Raw genomic sequence first — 21,476 nt, 5'->3', positions numbered from 1 at the left:
AGCCGAAGAAAGCCCTTCTTCAAAGAGCATTTGAATGGGTTCCGCCGATAGATCCCACCCCAATTTATGGATCAACATGGTGAACTCAGTCCAGTACTCACGGACAGATCGGCTCCCCTGTTTGCAAGCCATTAACTGTCTGCGGACCACTCCCTGTTCAATATCGCTGGAAAACATCAGATCCATGGCGCGAAAGAACTTCATCGTGTCCTTTAGGACGTCACTATTCGCTGCCATCAGGGGTCTAACCCAGTCTCTCGCCCCCTTTTCAAGATGCCCAATCACGAAAGCCACTCGTGATTCCTCGTCAGGGAATTCATCAAACTGCAGATTGAGGGCATATTGCATCTCTGTCCGAAAGCCATGATAGTCTTTGGGCTCCCCCCCAAACTTCTGCACCAATCCTGGTACCTTTCTGACGAGCTGGGTGTCTTTCCCCTTTTTGTCTGCATCCTGAGCCCTCCTCTCCTCAAGCCTCGCCGTCTGCAGCGCTAGCTGGACCTCCAACACCCGGTACCTTTCTTCCAGGCTTGGACCCGCTCCAGCTCCTGCTTCTCCGGTTCCGGCTGGGTTGCTCATGATGCCTTCTCCTGCACAAGCTGCTCACGAAGACTGTCGGAATGCTGTGATGGGACGATGAGCTGCTTGTGTGTAAAATCCTAGTCCCTCAGAGTTTGGTCAAGTTTGCAAACCTCTGTCTGTAACGGAGCCCCTTAAACATGGCTCCGTCAGTCGCTGGCAGATTCCGACAGTGGTTGCTTTCGGAATCGCTTCCAACATAAAAGCTCCTTAACGGAAACACGTCTTCTGGACTCTCTGCGTGACAGTTTCCGGCGAGGAGTGGGTGTCCCTACAGGAGGTCCTGAAACCTCCCCACTGTTTTCGCTGGAAGTGTCTCTGAGCCATCCCTCCAGCTCCCTTTCCCTCAGCTCAGCTCCTCTCCCCCTACTGGTTCCCTCTTCAGCTGCTGAGTCTCTCCCAACCTGTGTGAGCCCTTTCACTTCCCTTCCTTCCGATGGCAGTTCCCTGACAATGGGGAACCTCAGTTCTGGGACCCAACTATGACCCTCCTGGTCTATCTAGCTCTTCAAACTTTCTGCAGGCCACATCCTTCATCAGCTTTGCTTTGCACCCCCACCTCTGAGCGCTTTTCAAGGAATGTGTCCTTGAATTCTGATTGTGCTTTCGCTCGCCTAGATAGAGGACAGAGAGATGTGTGAATGTCTAGAGGTTTCCAGACAGTATACAAAGGTAAAGTTTATATTTGTTGCTCTGTCCTCATTTGCCTCTGACCTTACTCAGCTCTGCCATATGGCCTCCAGAAAGTTGCCATGACGGGAATGTGGCCCTCTGTCAGAAAAACCAAGGAGTGTTTAGACTGTGATTCCAGTGGGAAGTAGATAAACACTACGAGGATGCGGGTGGTGCTGTGGGTTAAACCACAGAGCCTAGGACTTGCCAATCAGAAGGTCAGCGGTTCGAATCCCTGCAACTGGGTGAGCTCCCGTTGTTCGGTCCCTGCTCCTGCCAACCTAGCAGTTCAAAAGCACACAGTGCAAGTAGATAAATAGGTCGAGAAGGTAAACGGTGTTTCCGTGCGCTGCTCTGGTTCGCCAGAAGCAGCTTAGTCATGCTGGCCACATGACCCGGAAGCTGTACGCCAGCTCCCTCGGCCAATAAAGCAAGATGAGCTCCACAACCCCAGAGTCGGTCACTACTGGACCTAATGGTCAGGGGTCCCTTTACTTTACTAGATAAACACTGCTTGTTTGTACTCTTCAGCCCGAGTTGAAGATCATCCCAAGAGCTCATGGCAGGCTGGCAATGACCTTCTGTCTCCTTTCCTGTAGATCTTGTACTTTAGTGGAAATTGTCTGGAACAGTGATGATGCATCTTCCATGCTCTACGAATGGAGTTGTGACTAGGATGTGAAAGGAGGCTGGGGAGAATTCCCCCACAGCCGTTATGCAAGCTCGATCTGTCTTTGTCTCCACCAATGTACTTTGTGTTAATGGGTTCATTTAAATGAGCCAGACTGAAATGCGGGGGAAGAATTGCTACCAGAGGGAGGCTGATTCATGAAGTGATGCTCTCGAAACTATTTCAGGTCCCCACAGGACAAGCCTGCTGCATCAGGCCAATGGCCCACTGAGTCCAGCATCCTGTTCTCACAACAGCCAACCAGATATCTTTTGGGAAGCTTGCAAGCAGGACATGGATGCAGCAACACTCTGCCCACCTGAGATCCCCAGCATCCTTTGGTGGTGCCCCTGCTGGTGTCAGCCCACAGCCTGTTCATGCTGACCCTCAGCACAAGCTTGACCAAGGAGGGATAAGGGAGAAACAGGCTGACCTCATGCCGCAGTGATTGGTAGGTACTACTCCCAAACTAAAGGGATGTGGGTGGCGCTGTGGTCTAAACCACAGAGCCTAGGCCTTGCTGATCAGAAGGTCAGCAGTTTGAATCCCTGCGACGGGGTGAGCTCCCATTGTTTGGTCCCAGCTCCTGCCAACCTAGCAGTTCGAAAGTGTTATGTACTGAAGTTCTCACCCTGGGTCAGCAGGGGTATACTGTAGATAGTTTTCACTCAGGTCCACATATGCAAATAAGGGTTCAGTGATTGGATAGTTACAGAAAGTGGTTACTGTTGCGTTGTAGTGGAGCTCTATATAAGCAGGCTGGATGAACCCTCCTGTTCTGTTCTGGCCTGTGAATAAACAAGAGCTGTTTGAAGAATCACTGTGTCGTCTGATATGTTCACCCACAACTTAACAGAAAGCATGTCGAGTGCAAGTAGATAAATAGGTATCACTCCGATGGGAAGGTAAACGGCGTTTTCATGCGCTGCTCTGGTTCGCCAGAAGTGGCTTAGTCATGCTGGCCACATGACCCGGAAGCTGTCTGTGGACAAACGCCTGGCTCCCTTGGTCAGTAAAGCGAGATGAGCGCCGCAACCCCAGAGTCATCCGCGACTGGACCTAACGGTCAGGAGTACCTTTACCTTTACCTTTTACTCCCAAACTAAGCCACAGCTCTTTGGATTTATTTCCACTCAGGTACTAGGGTAAATTGAGAGATGGTGGCAGCAGTAAGTGAGAAGTGTCACAGGTTAGTGTTGTCTTAAGACCACTGGCTTCATAGTGTGAATATCCAAGGTGAGGGTTCACTTTATTTAGGTGTGTGGTGGTAGGCCTCAATTCTGCTGCAGGTGGTCATGACAAAGTCCCAAGTAGATAAGTCATTATACTAAGTTCCAAGTCTTAGTCAGGGCCAGCCCTAGAATTAGGCAGTATGAAATGGCTTCCTCAGGCACTCATGCTGGGGAACGGCAGGCAGCAGGATGTTGGAGGGCAGGGTGTCTGTGCACCACACAGCTTGCCCTCAGGTGACAGGAAACTGTCAGCAGCCAGTCTGGTCAAGCTGGGTATATGGAATAGTAGGGGGTGCTATTTTGGAATGGAATGAGGGACACTATCTTGTCCTTCATCTCAGTCAGCATAATGTCTTGGGGTGGTCTTAGTCTTGGGCTGCTTACACATTACAAATTTAAAGCACATAACTTCCTGCAAATCATCCCAAGAATTGCATCTTACCCCTCACTCGGCTACAATTCCCAGCTTCCTTAACAAAGGAGTTCCCAAACTGAAGTTCCCAGGATTCTTTGGAGGAAGTTATGTGCTTTAAATGTACGGCGCATACACAGCCATCCTCACAGTTAACTGTTGGGCCTATAATCTTCCATCTCCGTCATCACGGAACAAGATGACTGAAATGTTACATTTAACTTCTGGCACAGAAGGTGGAAACAGCATCCAAAAGCCGAAAGCTTTTAAAATGACACTTTTATTATAGATTAATGTTTTCAAGGAAAATAAAGTCAGCTATGCCAAATAGCCAAGAAATATTGTTCAGTTAAAGCCTCTATATTTCACAAAAGCCTCTATATTTCGTTTCCTTTCTGAAAAGATATGCGAATACCTCAAGCCATTAAAAACAAAATAATTGAGGTTGGGGACAAAAACCAGCCAAACTCAATGTCCATCTGGCAAAAATCACTTAGGTCCCTTCTCCTCCAGTACAAAGTATTACAGAAAATGCATGTTGAAATGATGCCCACCCCGCCGTCAAATCAAGAAAAGAAAAGATTGGAGTTGAGGCTAACCATTGATAGAACAAAATATGAATAATAGGGGTTTCAAAGACATTTCCTTTCTGGCTGCCTTCCACAAGTTTTGTGTAATGCCAAACCGTTGAAAATATGACCGATTGTGTATTGACTTGGAACAGAACCAAATGGTGAGCAGAGCACAAGGTACCATCTGCACCACTTCAAATAAATTTCTGCCTGCAGTTTGCTTGTTTGAAAAAGCCCTCATGCCACTATTAGTTACAAAGTCAGCACATCATGTTGCAGGCAGGCCCAGGAACCTCCCTGAAGTGCTGGTTTGGGAATCTGAGTACAAAGGGTACATTCAGACCTGGAATGTTCCCGCCTGGAAAAAGTGAGATGATACACTCCTGTCTCCCTCCTGCAACATCTCCATCAGCATGGCCTCCAACAGGTCCAGGCCAAAAACCAGGACACACGTCGGAAGCAGTCTTCTACCAATTTAGACCATTCATCTGTGTTAAGACGGGGACTTTCCCAGAGCTACCTGGAGATACTTGGGGTCGAATCTGGGACTTTTTCCACGTAGATGCTCTATTACACAGCTACAGCTACTACACATAAGAGGGTCTCAAAATACGGCATGCAGACCTCTAGCAGTCCGCTACCTCCATTCAGATTCAGCTGGTCTGCAGAAATGTTGCAGAACACTTGAGAACATCTGTGCTTGGCCCTGCACTTTTTCTTGTTGGTAATGATGTTTTTTCTCTCTTCCAACCAAGGCCAAGTAATCAAACAGGGTCACAACAACTGGGCCTGTGGTTTTCTTAATACAGTATTGTACTGGTGCAGTCTACCAAATTCTCCCAAAAACAATTACCAGTTTAAGGGGATCTTCCCAAGGCACCTAGGCTAGAGCCCACGATTAACATAATACAATGCTGGCTCTTGCGATGCTGCCACTGGAGGAAAGATGTTATTAAAATATGAGTTATGCCTGTGCTGTGAAAGTTCTTTAAGTGGTCTGCTGAGGCCGCCAGTCATTTTCAAGCGGTCTGTGAACAAACGTTGAGAATCGCTGCCTTAGCCGGGCAACCTCCTTAACCTGCTCTGGGTTGTACCTCCTGGATTCAAGAACCAGACTTTTTTAAACTTCAAGATTTGGCACCCATTTATAAATAAATGTGCGTAAGATCGAGCTGTTGCTGCTGCATATCCTTCCCATTAGCTAATGCAACCCTGGCAGAACTCCAGACCCTCCAGGTGTCTCTATTTTCCAGGAACAGTCCCAGATTTACAGAAGCCATCCCAGTTTCTGGTTTCACACCACTTTTCATTAGGACATCACTATTTTCATTCAAGAAACATTGGAGGGTATGGAGTTATCTGACCCCTGAGCCACCTGAAAGCAGCATCGTATAGGGAAATTTTTCAATGTTTAATGTTTAGTTATGTTGGAAGCCACCCAGGATGGCTGGGGCAACCTAGTCAGATGGGTGGAGTATAATAATAATAATAATAATAATAATAATAATAGCCCTATTTTCATTGAAGATATGTTGGAGAGCATGGAACTCTGTGTTTAATGGAATCCACGTTCCCTGACTTGACAACCTCTCACCAATTTTAGCCAAACAATGCCCACTGTAGGCCTCTGTACAACTCAACCACAGATGCTACTACACTCACTGCCTCCACTTAGTGCAGCAAAACATGCATATGTCAATCAGATGGCTAATATGGTAAACGGCATCAGCTTTGGATTTTGAGGGGCTCTGTGCAAGCTGCCCTCAGTCCCCTCTCAGGACTGACTGGGACCCCAGTAGTGGTGGTTCTTCAGCCTTTAGCATGCTCACCACCTCCACCACATGCTTCTGAGCTCAACTAGCTCCATGTTTGCTCGTGGACTTACCTGGCGGTGGTCCTTTCATGGGCCAGGAGCCATTCAGCATACGGAAGCTGTTAGATAAGCAGCAGTAGGTTGTTGGGAGTAGCTGTCAGCCTTCCTTTTGCACGTGCAAGCGGGCTTACATTATTTTATATACCACTGATATTTTTTAAAATAGTTCACGGCAGTGAATGGCATAAAATCAACAATAAAATTATGTCAGTGGAACAAGCTCATTGTTGCCAGGTAAGCACGCTTGACCCACATGACCCGGAAGCTGTACGCCACCTCCCTCAGCCAATAAAGCGAGATGAGCGCCGCAACCCCAGAGTCGGATATGACTGGACCTAATGGTCAGGGGTCCCTTTACCTTTAAGGATGCTTGAAAACAGGGTGGGAAGGTGGTGGCAGCACAACCACCAGGGGGCAGCAGGTGAGGGGGCACAGAGGTGAGTCAGCCAGGCAAGGGGTCAGCCCAGGATGTTGGGTGCAGGCTCCAGGCCTGAAACTAAGGGCTGTCCCAGCAGAATATGGCAGAAAGCATGAGAGCAAAGCTGGGGAATTGGAGCAGTGGTGATGGAAGAAAGAACTCAATATAAGGGAAGTAATAGGGGCTATTTCAACCCTGCTACTTTCTGCTGCTGGAAACCCAGTTGAAAGCGGGTCATGTTACATTGGCTCCTTTTAACACAGCTGCCAAAACTGAAAGACTTCTGGAAGCAAAGCTTTAATATACTTCAACACTTTTCGAAAGCGGTACTCTGGGCTCTAGGCAGGAGCACATTGCAATAAAAGAGTCGGCTGTAACACTTTTGACAACTGAATCGCCAGGCTAAAGGGAACAAAACCCATCTTTTCAGATTATTATTATTTTAATAGCACAGTGGGAAATAACCTCCTGAAATCTTGACCATTTATGATAGCAATAGCCAGACTTGTTGGGGAGCTCAAGTGTGCCGATTCCTATAGAGGCCTCTGTGTTGGTCACACCATAAACTTCTTGGGTACCTAATAAACTTGGGAGAGATACAGGGTGGGGGGGGGGGATCAGAGCTTTCAGAACTTCCTCTACATCACAGACAGGGAGCTTTTTTAATGTAAAGGACTTTATCCCCCCTTTTCTCTTGCTGACACCCCTTTCTCTCTTCCCCCCGCCCCGCCCTCATGCAGCTGATCTGAACTGTTTGCTTGGAGACAGCTTTTCCCTGCTCCTTCTCCCTTCACTACATCAACTTCTGCTTTTCCCCACTGAAGGTGGGTGCAAAGCCAGGCTGGTAAGAGGGGCAGCTGGAAAGGGTGTGCGTGACCTTGTGAGAACCCCAAGGGCCAGATGAAGGGGCCTGAAGGGCCACATTTGACCTCCAGGCCTGAGATTCCCCATATCTGAGGCAGTTGCCTCAAGGCAGCTGATTTGGGGTGCCCCACGAAAGGACAGCATACTTTTATTCATTTAATTGGTTATTGTTGTGCTTTTATTGTCAGGGACAGGGACAGGCACTTGGGATATTTTCTGCCTCAGGCACCAAAGCAACTTGACCACCCTTGGGTACTTGGTGCCTCGACTAGCCAGCAGAAAAATGTATTGGAACCGTTCTAGAAGGAAATTCAGATGCTCGTATATGCACAAATCAAGCTCCACCCAATCTGGAATCAGCTCCAGTACCAAGCTCATATTGTAGACAAATACAGCTTTTGATCAGCACAAATGGGGCTTGTCAATAAGTAATAATAAGTAATAAGTAGGAGCTAAGGTGCGCCACTATCAGTTGTGACCTGCCAAAGAGATTTCTTTATAGCCCGTTCCAATTAAAGTAGAAATGGATCCACCAGTTAGGAAGCAGAACAAGAAAAAAGCCAAACCTTTGTGAAAGAAATGAGTATTATTTCCTGTCTAACTCTGCAGGGCTTACAAACATAGATACACAGCCAAGCGTATAGTGTGTCATTTTCATACAATCTCTTGGTAACTGATATTTTATTTTTTGCATTTTCACTTTTCTGTACTACTTTGGGGAGGCTTTAGGAACCGAAAAGCGGCATAAAAATAAACTTTTAACATAACGTAACAAATCCAGTTGAGCCTACCAACTCGTTGAAGAGTTTCCACTAGCTGAGTTTACAAAGATATCCTACTAAAATGTAGGCATTATAAAGGTTCAGGAAAAGTGACACAAGGAAAGAGGCAGTTTTGTTCTTAAGAAAAATTGACCATGCATTAATATAGTGCCGTGAAACATGTGAAATCCATCTCAGACCCTCCATAGGTTGACAGCCAGATACATAGTGTTCGCCTAACCCAGAGACTGCCTTCTGTGTTATGTAGGCCACTTTGCCCACAGGCCACTTTGCCCACAGGCCACTTTGCCCACAATGAGCAAGTTAGACCACCTTCTCCAACCAGGTACTGTTTGGGGCTGCTGAGAGTTGTGATCCAAAACATCCTGATGGTGGGAAGGCTGATGCAGTCACTTGCTAAGCTGCCCACTTGCAATAGGCCAGTAAGTACACGGAGGAATTAGGTGACAATTCCTCTGCTTTCTTAGATTATGGATGGGGTTTAGACATCTGGCAGAAAGGGTGGATGTTCTTGATCAATGCTATATGAATCAGCAACATGCAGATTAACTCTGTGTACACACTAACCAGGCCTGGCCCACCCATGAGATGAGGTGAAGTCCTACCGTCTCTGCCCCTGGTGGAGAAGCTCTGGCCTCAATGCCAATTTCCAGCAAGGTATTGCGAGACCTGATCAAAATCTCATGAGATCTTGCCAGACTTCAGCAAGATCTTGCTGGAAATCAGCATTGATGTTGTCTCCACTTCTCATTCTTGCTCATCCTCAATATGCTCAAATTCTCGCTCATTCTCAACATGCCTTCAAACTAGACTGATTCTAGAGCCTGCTGTCCACAAGAGTGGGTGTGGTTACTCAGTACAGATTTGAAAAACCCTCCCTTCGATTAGGTTAGCCACACCTTTTCCTCCCTGCACATCCACCAAGGTGAATGAAGGAGGAAGGGATGATTCCCTTCTCATTATACATCCTTCATCAAAGCCATTGAGTAGGTGTGGATGCAACCCCCACTGTTGGGACCACCTACATCTGCTTTCAAATGGGGGCAATGCAGAATCAACTTGCAAGGAGCTTTTATTTTCTGAATGAAACAGTTTCTCAAGAAGCACTTTTGAGGGGCCATAAAATAAATAAAAATGCACTAGATCTAGCCTGTGTGTGTGGACTACGTAGGAAAAAAACCAAATACTGCATTCATACTCCTTTGATTCTAGAATAAAATGTTGTGTGTACACAGCCTAAGTTGCCAGTGGTAAAAGACCCAATAAAAGAATATATCACCCAGTAAAACTGGACTGGAGACTCATTTACCTATTGGTCAGTGATAAGTCATCAAATAATAGTGAGAGGTGAACATGCTGTATTGTAGGGGAAGCAGTAACCGATCTGGTACATTCTCTAAGTGACCCTGTGAATTTATTATTTAAAAAAATATTCAATTTGGTAATTGCTCCAACTCCAGAAACCTGCTTTGCGTCTCTTAATTTCAGGAAGAGTAATGTGATGGTTTGGGGGGTTTAGGGAAGAGCAAAGCTTTCACCATATTGTTGATTGCCTACAATCCGGCCTTCTCACCCCACCTCAGTTGAGATGTTCTATATTAACGAAACAAGCGAAATATTTTAGCTGCTGATTTTGGTGAGCATCTTGTTGATTGCTTGCTTGACGTGAGTGGTGGAGCTCCGTCTCCGGGTCTTGCCCTGGACCATCTTACGACGCCGCACTTCCCGGCAAAGCTCATAAAAGGCCTCCATGATGTTGCCTTCCCCTGTACAAGCAGAGCACTCGTAAAATGCACAGGCTAGATCGGTGGCCAGCTTTTCCCCTTCTTCGGTGCTGACCTGCCTCGAGTGGTCCAGGTCTGCTTTGTTTCCAACTAGGATCAAGGTAACATTCTTGGGTTTCTTAACTTCGTCTAGCAAGTTCTTAAGTGGCAGGACTTCTTCAAAGCTCCCTCTGTCGGTGATGTCATAGACCAGCACAAAGCCCTCGCCCCATCGCACATGGCCTTCCTTCTGAATGGCATCCTCCTGTTTTGAAAGAAAGAGGCAGGAGGAACGGGTATGGTCAAAAGACACAAATAGGTATCAAGGGGGTGTCCGTATTTTCGACCGCAGAGGACTCTGTTCTGATTTAGTGTTGCTGTGCTATGGCTTTTGTTTACGATCTATAAAAAGTGTCCATTCTCCAGGGCCAGGCACGAAATGTGCAAGCACTAGCGCAGCAACACTAGCAGAAAGCATTATTACCCTGCATTCCTTCAGTGGTTTTATGGTACCTTGATGCTACGTTCAAATGGACAAGGCAGCATGAAAAATAGGAGCAGTAGTAAAACAGGGACTTCTAACCCTGTGTGTCCAGATTTCTGGTCCATTTGGATCACTCTAAATGCCCTGTTATGCAATGGGGACCTTTCTTTAAGCTTTAGTATGATGACATTGAGGGGACACGAGTGGCGCTGTGGTCTAAACCACTAAGTCTCTTGGGCTTCCCGATCAGGAGGGTGGCGATTCAAATCCCCACGATGGGGTGAGCTCCCGTTGCCCGGTCCCAGCTCCTGTCAACCTAGCAATTTGAAAGCACCCCAAAAAGTGCAAGTAGATAAATAGGTACCGCTCTGGCCGGAAGGTAAACAACATTTCCGTGCGCTGCTCTGGTTTACCAGAAGTGGCTTAGTCATGCTGGTCACATGACCCGGAAAAACTGTGGAGCAGACAAACGCCAGCTCCCTTGGCCAGTAAAGCGAGATGAGCACCGCAACTCCAGAGTCGTTCGCGACTGGACTCAACTTCAGGGGTCCTTTACCTTTACCTTATGATTGCATTGATCTCAGATGATGCTAAGGAGAACCAGTGTGGCAAAGACACACAGATTCAACTCACCAACCCAGCCATAAAGCTCACAGGGTATTCTTGGGCCAATTGCTGTCTCTCAGCCTAACCTACATCACAAGGTCATTGTGGACAAAATGGGGAGCAGGAGAGCCATGTCTGCCACCTTGTACAGACTGGAGGAAAAGTGGGATATAAATGTAACAACCATAGGCACCAGGAACATAAACCTCGCCCGCCCCTTTGTAACCAAGGTGCTTGGTTCAGCTAGGACTCTGCGCATGCCTCAAAACTCATGGACTCTGTTAGCTTTGTTCAGCAAGTTGCTGTGTAATAAGCACAGGTTTTTTTCTTCTTTGTTTGATAGAGGAAAATAAGTTATGTTGGGTGTTGTAGGAACGAGATGCTCTTGGGTAGAGAGAAAAAGGGAGAGAAGGATGGGGGGGGGGTTCTCCACTACAAAAGAAGCCAGGGGTGCAGATGAGAAGAGGGGCTTGGATTGCAAAAGGTTCTGACCTCTTCTGACCAAAACAACAACAACAACAACAACACACCCAGTGAAATATGAACTGTGCTGGATGCTGCGATCATCAGCTGTGGCCCTTCTTCATGTGCCTCCTCCAGGAGAGGTACAGAGGGTGGTAAGACAAGAATGGACCTTTTCTGTGGTGGTTCCCTGTTTGTGGAATGCTCTCCCCATTGAGACTCACCAGGCACCTTCATTACATATCTTTAGGCACCAGGCAAAAACATTTCTCTTCAACCAGGCCTTTTTGTCTGATGAATGTTCTACGTCCTTTAAATATGTTTGTGGGAGTAGGGTTATTGGTTTGTTCTTGTTTTTATTATGTATTTTGTGTTTTCATTTTGCAATTTTATGTTGTGAACTGCCCTGTGATCATCAGAGGAAGGGCAGTATACAAATTTAATAATAATAATAATAATAATAATAATAATAATAATAAATAATAATAATAATAAAATAATAATAATAATAATAATAATACAATTACAGGCAAGGAAAATAAGATGTCACCTCCCTACCCATTTGGCCCACTGTCTTTTGGCATGTCCCCTTTTGCCTCTTGAATGCTTTTAACGTCTATCGTTCAGCTTAGCAATGCTTCACAACCTTCCTCTGAAGTTACTTACAGTTCTCTGGCATTTGGTTTCTATTGTAGGGATCTGTAGAGTTCTGACTCACCTGCCCAGCTGTGTCTAGTATTTCCATAGAAACAACTTCATCGTCAATTGTGGCCTGATGACGGTAAGTGGACTCTTAAAAGAAACATGAGAGAGAGAGAGAATGAAAATTAAATTAAAACTCAAAAGGCAAACAGTTTTGGGTGCAGCCGCTCACAACACATCTCTATATATCTGTTTGGGCCTCAGGACCCCTCCTCCCCCTCTCTATTCCAACAGAACATGTGCTATGATCCTAACCAGTGTGAGACAGTGTGGTGTACTGGCTAGATTGTTGAAGTAAGAATGGTCACCTTCTCTCAGCCTAATCTACCTTGTGAGGATAACATGAGGAGGGGAGAACCATATATGCCCCTTTTTGCTCCTTGGAGGAAAGGTGAACTAGAGATCTAATAATAACTACGAAAGCTGGATCAAGAAGTCATGGATGCTCTGAACCCAGACTCTGGCTCTAAACCTGAGCTGGAGTCTGTCGGTCGAATCCCCTTGAGCCAGAGACCCCCAAACTGGGTTTCAGAAGACGGCAACCCTCCCCTCCCCCCGAGTCAGGTTCTCCTGACAAACCATCCTGCTTTATACCAGGGGTCTCACTGCTCCCAACATCTGTTCACCAACACAGGCAATGCATAAAGTGGGGAGCTGATGGGGTGTTATGCTCCAGGCAACTGGTCTACCCCTTTAAGAGTCTCCACTCTTCAGAAAGAGGGTGGAGCTTGGGAGGGATGGCCTGGCTCAAGAAGGATAAAAGGTCTCAGCTGAGTACCAGACCTTTCCACCATTTTGAGAATTCAGATCTGTCAGGAAACTGCCATCAGCTCAGAGGTGAGAGCTGGAAGGGCAGTTGTGTTACAGGGAGCCTCCGAAGATCTTGCGAAGTAGTTCTTCCTCTGGCGAGGAGGGAAGCCACACCTCCAGTGGGGAGGGGGTGCAAGGATCAGAAGATGCTAGGGAGAGCCTCAACACTGAGCCTGAGCAAAGCGGAGGGGAGGCAAGTCCCCCTTTGCCAGCGCCCACTCTGCGCAGTAGGTTTGGGCGCAGAGAGGGGAGGAGAAGGATGGGGGTCACACGACTGTTATGCTGGGGGAGGTATAAGGACCGCCCACTCCCAGATTCTGCTAGCGACTGAGCAGACATGGATTTGTGACGCTCTGCACTGTAAATAGTTTGTACAGATAATAAAGCCTGGAAAATACAGGTTGGAGTCTTGCCTGTTTGCTCCCGAGCAACCACATTGGCACCTGACAAGATCCTTCACACGATTGGAGGAGGAGAGCAGAGGACCAGCACGCTAGCTCTGTCTTTTGTCTCCCTGCCCTCATGGCTCCTCCGTGAGCTGGGAGACTGAATGTCTGCCATGTTTAAGAGCAACAGACTTAAGGCTAGGGCAACCCATATTTTAAGTCCACACTCAGCCATGAGAAGTTCACCAGGTAACTTCGGTCCAGGTACAATCTCTTCATGTAACCTCCCTCACAGGGATGTTGTAAGGTTAAAAGGAAGGAGCAAGAGGAATGTAACATCACCCAATGCCTGGGAGAAAGGGCAGAATATAGATGTAAAAATTCATAGCCACAAAACATGATGTTAATCCATTTTACATGCTACTGGCATAACCTTGGATCCTTTCCCACCGTCATTAATCCGATGGCTGGTTTGTTATTTGGCTCTCCCTCCTGTCATGTTCTGTTCCCTGACCGGATCGAAAGCCAAGATTTTGAGATATGTAAAACTCACGCTTTAAATATTTAGATCCATGCCTGAGATATTAGTTTGGTTCAGCTTTCATTTAAAAACAACAACAATGGGGTCTACGGAATATTGGCAGAGCCAGGCACTTTCATTCCTTCCCACCCCACGTTGCTCAATTCAATTTACTTTTAAATTGCCAGAGACACAAAGTTCTTATAAAGGAGATGTAGCGGGAAGGAAAAAAAAGAGAAAGCAGATTGGGGGGAAAACTCCCCTGGGCTGATTTGTGCCACAGAGTTACTGAGTACGCTAGAAAACATGGAATCAGAATGTAGAGTCTCTGGTGTTAGGTGGAACTCATATACCCACTACACAAACTCCTAACTCAGGAATGGGAAAAGCTTGGGGGGCCAAAGGCTTTTCTGACTGGCCCTCAGGACTCTTCCCAGACCACACCCCTTCTCCCCAGGCCATATCCCTCACCAGCCTTGCTTTGCACCTCCCTGAGTGTTTTTATCGCACTGTGATGTGTCCTTGAACTCTGTTGGTGCCTCTTGCTTGCCTGGGTGGAGGACAGAGAGGGACGTGTGAGATGTGTGTGTAGAAACTAAGCCTACTTTTCAGAAGTAAAATTTACATACTGTCGTGGACTGGCTGGATGCAGAGGAATGCGGGGGCACCAGCTGGGGAACCCCCAAGTGAAGAAGGCTCAGGGTCCGGGAATTGGTGGTGGGATGGCGATGTGGGGTCAGAGGGAGAAAACTGGGGGGGAAGTGTCAGAAGCTGTGGAGGTAAAAGAGCTTAGCGAGCTGGGGGAGTCTGTGGGAAAGAGAAGTCCAGAATCAGAATCAGAAATCCAGAATCAGAAAGAAGGCCAAGAAGCAGAGATGAATCAGGCTGGTGAAGAAGCCATGGTTTCTCCCCCTCCTGCTGCAACAATCTCCCCTCCCCTGGATCTCCTATGACCAGGAGAGGTATGAAGAAGGAGAAGCAAAAGCAGGTGTGTCGGCTTACCCTCAGATTGCTTGGGAATGACCCAGAATAATAAGAGACTTAGGCATCTGCGGGAAGGCAGGGACCTTCAGTCTCAGCAACTGCTTCCTAAGACCAAAACCTACCACAGGACAGTTGCTTTGCTCATTAAGCCAGGGACTCTTGAGCAGACCTTGTTTCTTCTAATAAAGAGTTAACTTCACTTACCCCGTGTGATTTATTGCTGGCTCACTCCTGACACATACATTACTCTGCCCACTGTTGCCTCTGGCCCTACCCACCACTTTCATGTGGCCCCCAAAAGGTTGCCCAGGAGGAAAAGGTACACTATCCTACCTAACACTTTGGTGGTGGAGTCTCCTATGGGGGCTTGCTAGAGGTGGGCAGAGCTGTGGGAGAGAACAAGGGAGAGGGAGAAGTGGTAGTTCTGCCCACATGGGTTGTGGCTCCACCCACCATTGGCTCCGCCCCTTCACTGACTTTTCCTGAGAGTCACTGGCCCTCCCTAGGAAAGAAGTTTCCTCCACACCCCTGTAGGAAACCATGTACTGTGGACACCACTCACTGGAAATTTCAGACAAAAAAGAGCAGGAAACCCCCTGCCCCACAATAAAATTCATTTTTATTTAATTGCTTGGGGCGCAAACCATGGCTCAACATATTGCAGTGCACTGCCTTGCATTATTTAGTCCTGCATGGCACTTGGGGATATAGGATGGATGGGAAAATCTATCTGGGAGCCCAAGTTTTAGTTCTGCTGCACAAATGATGTGGAAGAAGAGCCCAAAGCCCAGTCCATCCACGTCAGTGGAGAGGAGAGAAGGGAACTGGCAACAGAAGGTGTATTAAATTTGTATGAAGTTGAGCAACTTGAATATTCCACTCTCCGTTTTGGCAACTGGAAATAATGTCTTTGCGGGGCAGGTACCTGTCAAGGTAGCCTTGAGAATGGTAACACACTATGATGCTCTTTAGCTGTGAAAATCTGGATAAGAAAACAGCTCCCCAAACAAGGCATGCCACTAATTAAACAGGGGACAGACTACAGAACTCTGATACAGAATCCAGTGCCACCTTCTCCTTGGGAGAATAGCAACGCCACCTTTCCCCCTCAAAGAGCATCAGCAAGTTTTGATGAGCTCATTTTGCACAAGGCGCTATTTTGCAGGTGGGAATCAACTGCAGACCAGCAAATGCAATTTGTGCAGTTGAAGAAGTGGATCAGGCACTCTTGCACAACAAACTTTCATTATAAAAACAATACCCCACTCCCCAAAAAACCTTGTGGACTTAGTTCAGTAAGGAAATTGAAAGGGGAAAATGCACTGGAAAGAGCAGGATAAGGATTGCTTGGGATAATATATAACCTCTCCACGAACTAATCGCAATGAAAGCTCAGTAAACAGCACCTTCCTCACAAACAGAGCTTGGGAAATGGCATTAACTGTTAAACCACTCTAGGATTTGTAGTTCTGTGAGGGGAATAGGGGTCTCCTAACAACTTTCAGCATGCTTAATGAACTACAGCTCCCAGGATTCTTTGGGGCAGGGGGGCAGGAGACATGGCTGTTTAAATTGGTATGATGCTACTTTAAACACATAGTGCGTGTAAGAGCCATTAATGTTCATGTGACCTATCTATTTTTGAAAGGTCATTGAGCTAAGCATTATGGCAAGTAACTCCATACTTACTCCATACTTACACACTGGCGTAAAAGAGTTTTGAGAACTATCCTATGTTTAAAAGCCAGACCACCTATTCCTTTCCCCTCCAGTGGTTTTTAGAAATAAAATGTCCAAGTCATCTGCGCTGGCAAGAGCCCCAAACATATTTTCCCCCCAACACCACAAGTCATACCCATTCTGTGTATCTCATTGCCTCACATAACTGCTCAAAGGCCACAAGGGAGCATTTAGAAGGTAGTAGTGGTGGGGAGAAAGATGTTCCAAAAGCACTGTTAAGAATGAACAGCTTCATTGGCAAGAGAGCCATTTATTTGATTTTGCACGGGTTTGTTTTTAGAGGACCTGGCAGCCGTCCACAGATCATTTAAATTGTCCTTGGTCTGCAGAGTATGCGACTGCAATGCCATATGCTCAAGTCGAAACGGGTTGCCAGAAAAGGGATCGCACAAATTCTGACTTTGCATGAATGCTCCACATTTGGAGCACACCACAATGGGAAGGCCAGATCACTTGGGTTTTTTTAGAATAGCTTGGAGAATTTGAATCATCAAGAAAAGACCTTTCAAGAAGCCAAGATTCTCCCCAACCCCCAAAAAACCTTGGGAATGCTTAATGGACTGGTTTTGTATCGTGCTCCAAATCTAACTTTAATTGCCTTGTTGGGGGTTGAATCAGATCCAAGTCTTATTGCCTGGTGAATTGGCAGAGAAGAGTGCTCTTAACAGCGCATGGCTTGGCTATTCTGCACAGCTATCAGAGCGGTTTTCATTACACCTTCAGCCTGAGGTACTGCTGGTGTCGTGACCTTTGGACGTTTGTATACTCTACTCTTTAGGGGGGAAATGAGCAAAACCCTGTGCCAAGCCAACTCGAAAACCACGTCAACAAATGCCGAATTCTTCACAATTTATATAAACACATCCACGTTTGCATAAACTAGGGGTGGGCTGAATCTCCCACTCCATTTTTGTAGGACCATTCTGCCACCACCTGCAAAAATAGAGAGGGAATTGCTTTTTTGGGGGGGGGGGCTGTTCAAATTCCTAAAAGAAGGCTTTTATTTATCTTTTACTTCATTTAGCGAAATATGTATATCGCTTGCTTGCAGTAGAACTTCCAAGGGGCTTGCGAGAAATATCAAAATCGTCAATAAAAACATTTTTAATTACAGTGGTACCTCGAGTTACAAACGCTTCAGGTTACCAACTCTGCTAACCTGGAAGAGTTACCTCAAGTTGAGAACTTTGCCCCAGGATGAGAACGGAAATCGTGTGCCGGCGGCGCAGCGGCAGCAAGAGGCCCCATTAGCGAAAGCAACGCCTCTAGTTAAGAACAGTTTCAGGTTAAGAATGGACCTCTGGAACAAATTAAGTTCGTAACTAGAGGTACCACTGTAATAGTGAAATGCATAGACATTGATGGGTCTGGATAAACCTGCCTAAGCAAAAATGTTTCAGGTGCTGAAAAACTTGCAGTGAAGGAACCTGCCTGATGTCAATAGGCAGAAAGTTCCAGTTCAAACTTTACCAAAAATGGTCTGACCATGACAAGGGAATGTATTGCACCCCCAAAAACTTGGCTTCAGCCCTCATATCACTAAGGGTAAAGATTACATCAAGAGTATGCCCTACCTGGTGCATTGGATCAATGACCATTGGGGGTTTTTTTGGAGGGGGGGTTATCACTGCAGTAACAATGCTAGGATTGTTCCCTTACTGATCTTGAAAGTGACTGGACGTTAGAAGGTTGTGGCGTGGGAGAGGTACTATAAATCAGTCAAGTACTATAAATCGTCTTTCCAACCGGCTCTGCGGCATTCCATAGTTACAGGCAACAGAATAGAACAGGCATAGGCAAACTCGGCCCTCCAGATGTTTGGGGACTACAACTCCCATCATCCCTAGCTTACAGGACCAGTCATCAGGGATGATGGGAGTTGTAGTCCCAAAAACATCGGGAGTGCCGAGTTTGCCCATGCCTGGAATAGAACTTACCAAGAGTAGGATCGTACTCCCATATGAACCGTTTGGTCAGAAAACGCACCACAAGAGCTATGGAGAAAGAAACAAATGAAGTTAGATTCAGAGGAGTACAAATCTTTTGTTCAGGGACATTCTCTAGGTGAAGAGCCGGCCCCTTCTGGGTGCTACTGGGCTACAACTTCCATCGTCCTTCACCACTGACAATATTTGGAAAAGGCCACAGGTTCCTCATCCATATTTGAGACAGCTGCTGTTTTTGAGGGCTGTATGGCACAATAAAAACCTTATTGACCTGGGCAGTCTCTCTTGCAAGGCAGAGCAGATTCACACAACCAAACTAGCATGTTGAGAATTTGGCATGAATGGATTCCACACTGAATTCAGCATATAAGGGGGCCTCAGTCTCTTAGCTACAACACTGCAGCTCTGTACAAGAGACTCGTAGGATGGGGACATTCAAGCAGGAATTCTTCATTATTTACTGTCATGTAACATCAGGTGCCCTAGGTACAGATAGTGCTCAAATACTGATCTTTGACTGCAGCATGTGTCTGCAGTGAGTGTAATCTGGGGAAATAAATTCAGTCATTCTGAGGGCCACATTGCATCATGGGGATCCATTCAGGGGCCGCACCCCAGTGGTGTGGTCAGAGGCAAAAGTCAGGGTTTTTTTTATACACACATACACACTTCTACTACACAACAAATCTGCATTTTTTTCCAACCACGCTCCATCAATTAATGAAAAGAGAAATGGAATACAGAAAAAAAATGTCCAAAGGGAGAAGAAAAATAAAATTAGTGATATTCTCATGGGTATGGCGCAGTGTTTTGTTGTATTAACTTTGCATTCAAGGGGGGTCAAGGGATGTGCCATTTTTTGCATTCAGCAAATCATTTCTCTGGAGGGCTGCACTCTGCAACCATCCTGGTGCTTGTCTTTCCTGAAATATGCATGTCATTCCCATCTGAGCGTTCCTGCAAGTCCAAGAAGGTGGGGAGGTTGTCTGCTGTCTGCCTAGCTGAACAGCTGTTCAGAGTTATTTATTTAAGTGAAGTCTTTAAAAAAAAAGCTTTTAAAGAAATCAGTGTAGCAATGTATTTTTTAATTCAATTAACAACCAAGAGTTTTTTTTATTTAACATGCTGCTTTTTGAGTTTTCTATGTTCACCCAAGCTTCAAAATGTTGAAAGACCAGCAACATTTGGATCCTCCTCTGCCTGTTCAGCATACAAGGAAGAACGATAGTTCATAGCCACACCTGTACCATATGTTTAAAGCACTCTTATACCACTAACAGTCATGGTTTCCCCAAAGAATCCTGGGAACTGTAGTTTGTTCAGGATGCTGAGAATTATGAGCCCCCTGTTCCCCTAACAAAGCTACAATTCCCAGAGTTATCTGGGCTGAGGGATTGCTAAAGTTTGGAAGAATCCTTAGTTATTTTCTGCAATGTATTTCCATAAAAACCAATTTGATTTACACGGTGCCATGGAGTACACATGAAAGGTTTTATGAAACAAAGGCTAACATAACTTTTTATTAGCTATTTGCAATGGTTCATCATTATCGTTGTCGTTTTTTTAAAGGCACATATTTGCTTTCTGGGCTTGGCTAGAATCAGAGGCACAACCACAAAACTCTTAAGAAAAATGTTTTTCCTTGTGGTATAAACTACCCATCCATTAGCAGGATGGGCTGTTAAATCTTGTGAGAACATCTGCTTCGCTGAATGGATCGGAAGTCTGGAGAAGTTCCGGTAAACACCCTTGACGTTATAATTCGGTGTACATCAAACCTCCCAACATGCTGTGGTTTCTGTAGCGCTCCAGCTAAACGCCATGGCAATAAGGAGATGGACAAAATGTTAAGTTTAGGATCCACATTTTATTCTGTATTGTGACCTTTCCATTCCTCTGATCTCCAAATGGGGGCACTTGGCAAGTCCTTCTCTCTCTTCCTTAATAGTGTATATGGAAGATACATTTAAAAAGCATTTTGGAAACCGGCTGCATCTAGCTGCATGCTTGGGCCATTTCCTCTTACACTTCCTTAGTTAACAGGAATATGGATGGAGGTTATATAAACATGTGCTGGACATATGGCTTTCTGAAAATGTCCTCAAAGGCATTTTTGAAGTACAGTGGTACCTCGGGTTACAGACGCTTCAGGTTACAGATGTTTCAGGTTACAGACTCCGCTAACCCAGAAATAGTACTTCAGGTTAACTTTGCTTCAGGATGAGAACAGAAATCATGTGGTGGCAGTGGGAGGCCCCATTAGTTAAAGTGGTGCTTCAGGTTAAGAACAGTTTCAGGTTAAGAACAGATCTCCAGAATGAATTAAGTTCTTAACCCGAGGTACCACTGTAGAGGCTGCCTTCTTTCTCCTCAATCGCAAGATGTAAAATGGGCCCAGGCAACTGCCTTCATAGCAGGCATCCCCAACCTTTGGCCCTCCAGATGTTTTGGGCTACAATTCCCACAATCCCTGACCACTGGTCCTGTTAGCTAGGGATCATGGGAGTTGTAGGCCAAAACATCTGGAGGGCCGCAGGTTGGGGATGCCTGCTTTAAAGCCAGGGCGGCACATCCTGTTTTGCCGCCTGAGGCGAAAGGGGAATGTGCCACCGTGCTGCCTTGCTCTCCCCGCCCCCCTGCCCTGCCCTTACCTGGGGAGCCAAAGAGGCAGTGCCCCTGTGGGTGGAAAGTGGAACCGCAGCTCTGCCAGTGGGGCAGGTGGGGTGCCAACTTTTTGGCTTCTGCCACTTGAGGTGCCTATTTAACCCCACCTCACAGGCAGGGTTACTTATAGCTAGAGATGAGAGAATATGTCAATTTTGGTTTCTCTCAGTTTCTAATCCTTTTTCTAAACTTAAGTTTAGTTCTCCGCGTTTACTCAGCAGTTTGTGATTTTTTTAAAAAAAGGAATTCACATGAAAATTCACCAGTATTTTTATGTGAATTTCTCGTAAGACATCCATGGTGCGTGCAACTTTGTCAAATATAAACCTTTTGGC

General features: G+C 46.2%; 1 protein-coding gene across 3 annotated transcripts in view; it reads right to left on the bottom strand.

Moving 5' to 3' along the window:
• Nucleotides 1–9,412: 9,412 nt before the first annotated feature.
• Nucleotides 9,413–21,476, bottom strand: part of RERG (RAS like estrogen regulated growth inhibitor) — an 88,037-nt gene continuing 75,973 nt past the window's right edge. For 2 of the 3 annotated variants that reach the window (XM_081023278.1, XM_081023279.1), the window contains exons 3-5: nucleotides 18,469–18,525; nucleotides 12,108–12,181; nucleotides 9,413–10,102 (exon numbers count right to left, since the gene is read on the bottom strand). In XM_081023278.1, coding sequence (XP_080879404.1) covers nucleotides 9,695–10,102; nucleotides 12,108–12,181; nucleotides 18,469–18,525 — 539 coding nt within the window. In that variant the 3' untranslated portion in view covers nucleotides 9,413–9,694. The remainder of the gene's footprint in view (nucleotides 10,103–12,107; nucleotides 12,182–18,468; nucleotides 18,526–21,476) is intronic. The other variant, XM_081023280.1, reaches the window with a different exon arrangement.

This window comes from Podarcis pityusensis, assembly GCF_964106645.2.
Source record: "Podarcis pityusensis genome assembly, chromosome: 10".
Taxonomy (NCBI): Eukaryota; Metazoa; Chordata; class Lepidosauria; order Squamata; family Lacertidae; genus Podarcis; species Podarcis pityusensis.
The sequence above is the reverse complement of the archived record's forward strand: the minus strand, read 5'-3'. Positions and strand labels throughout refer to the sequence as shown.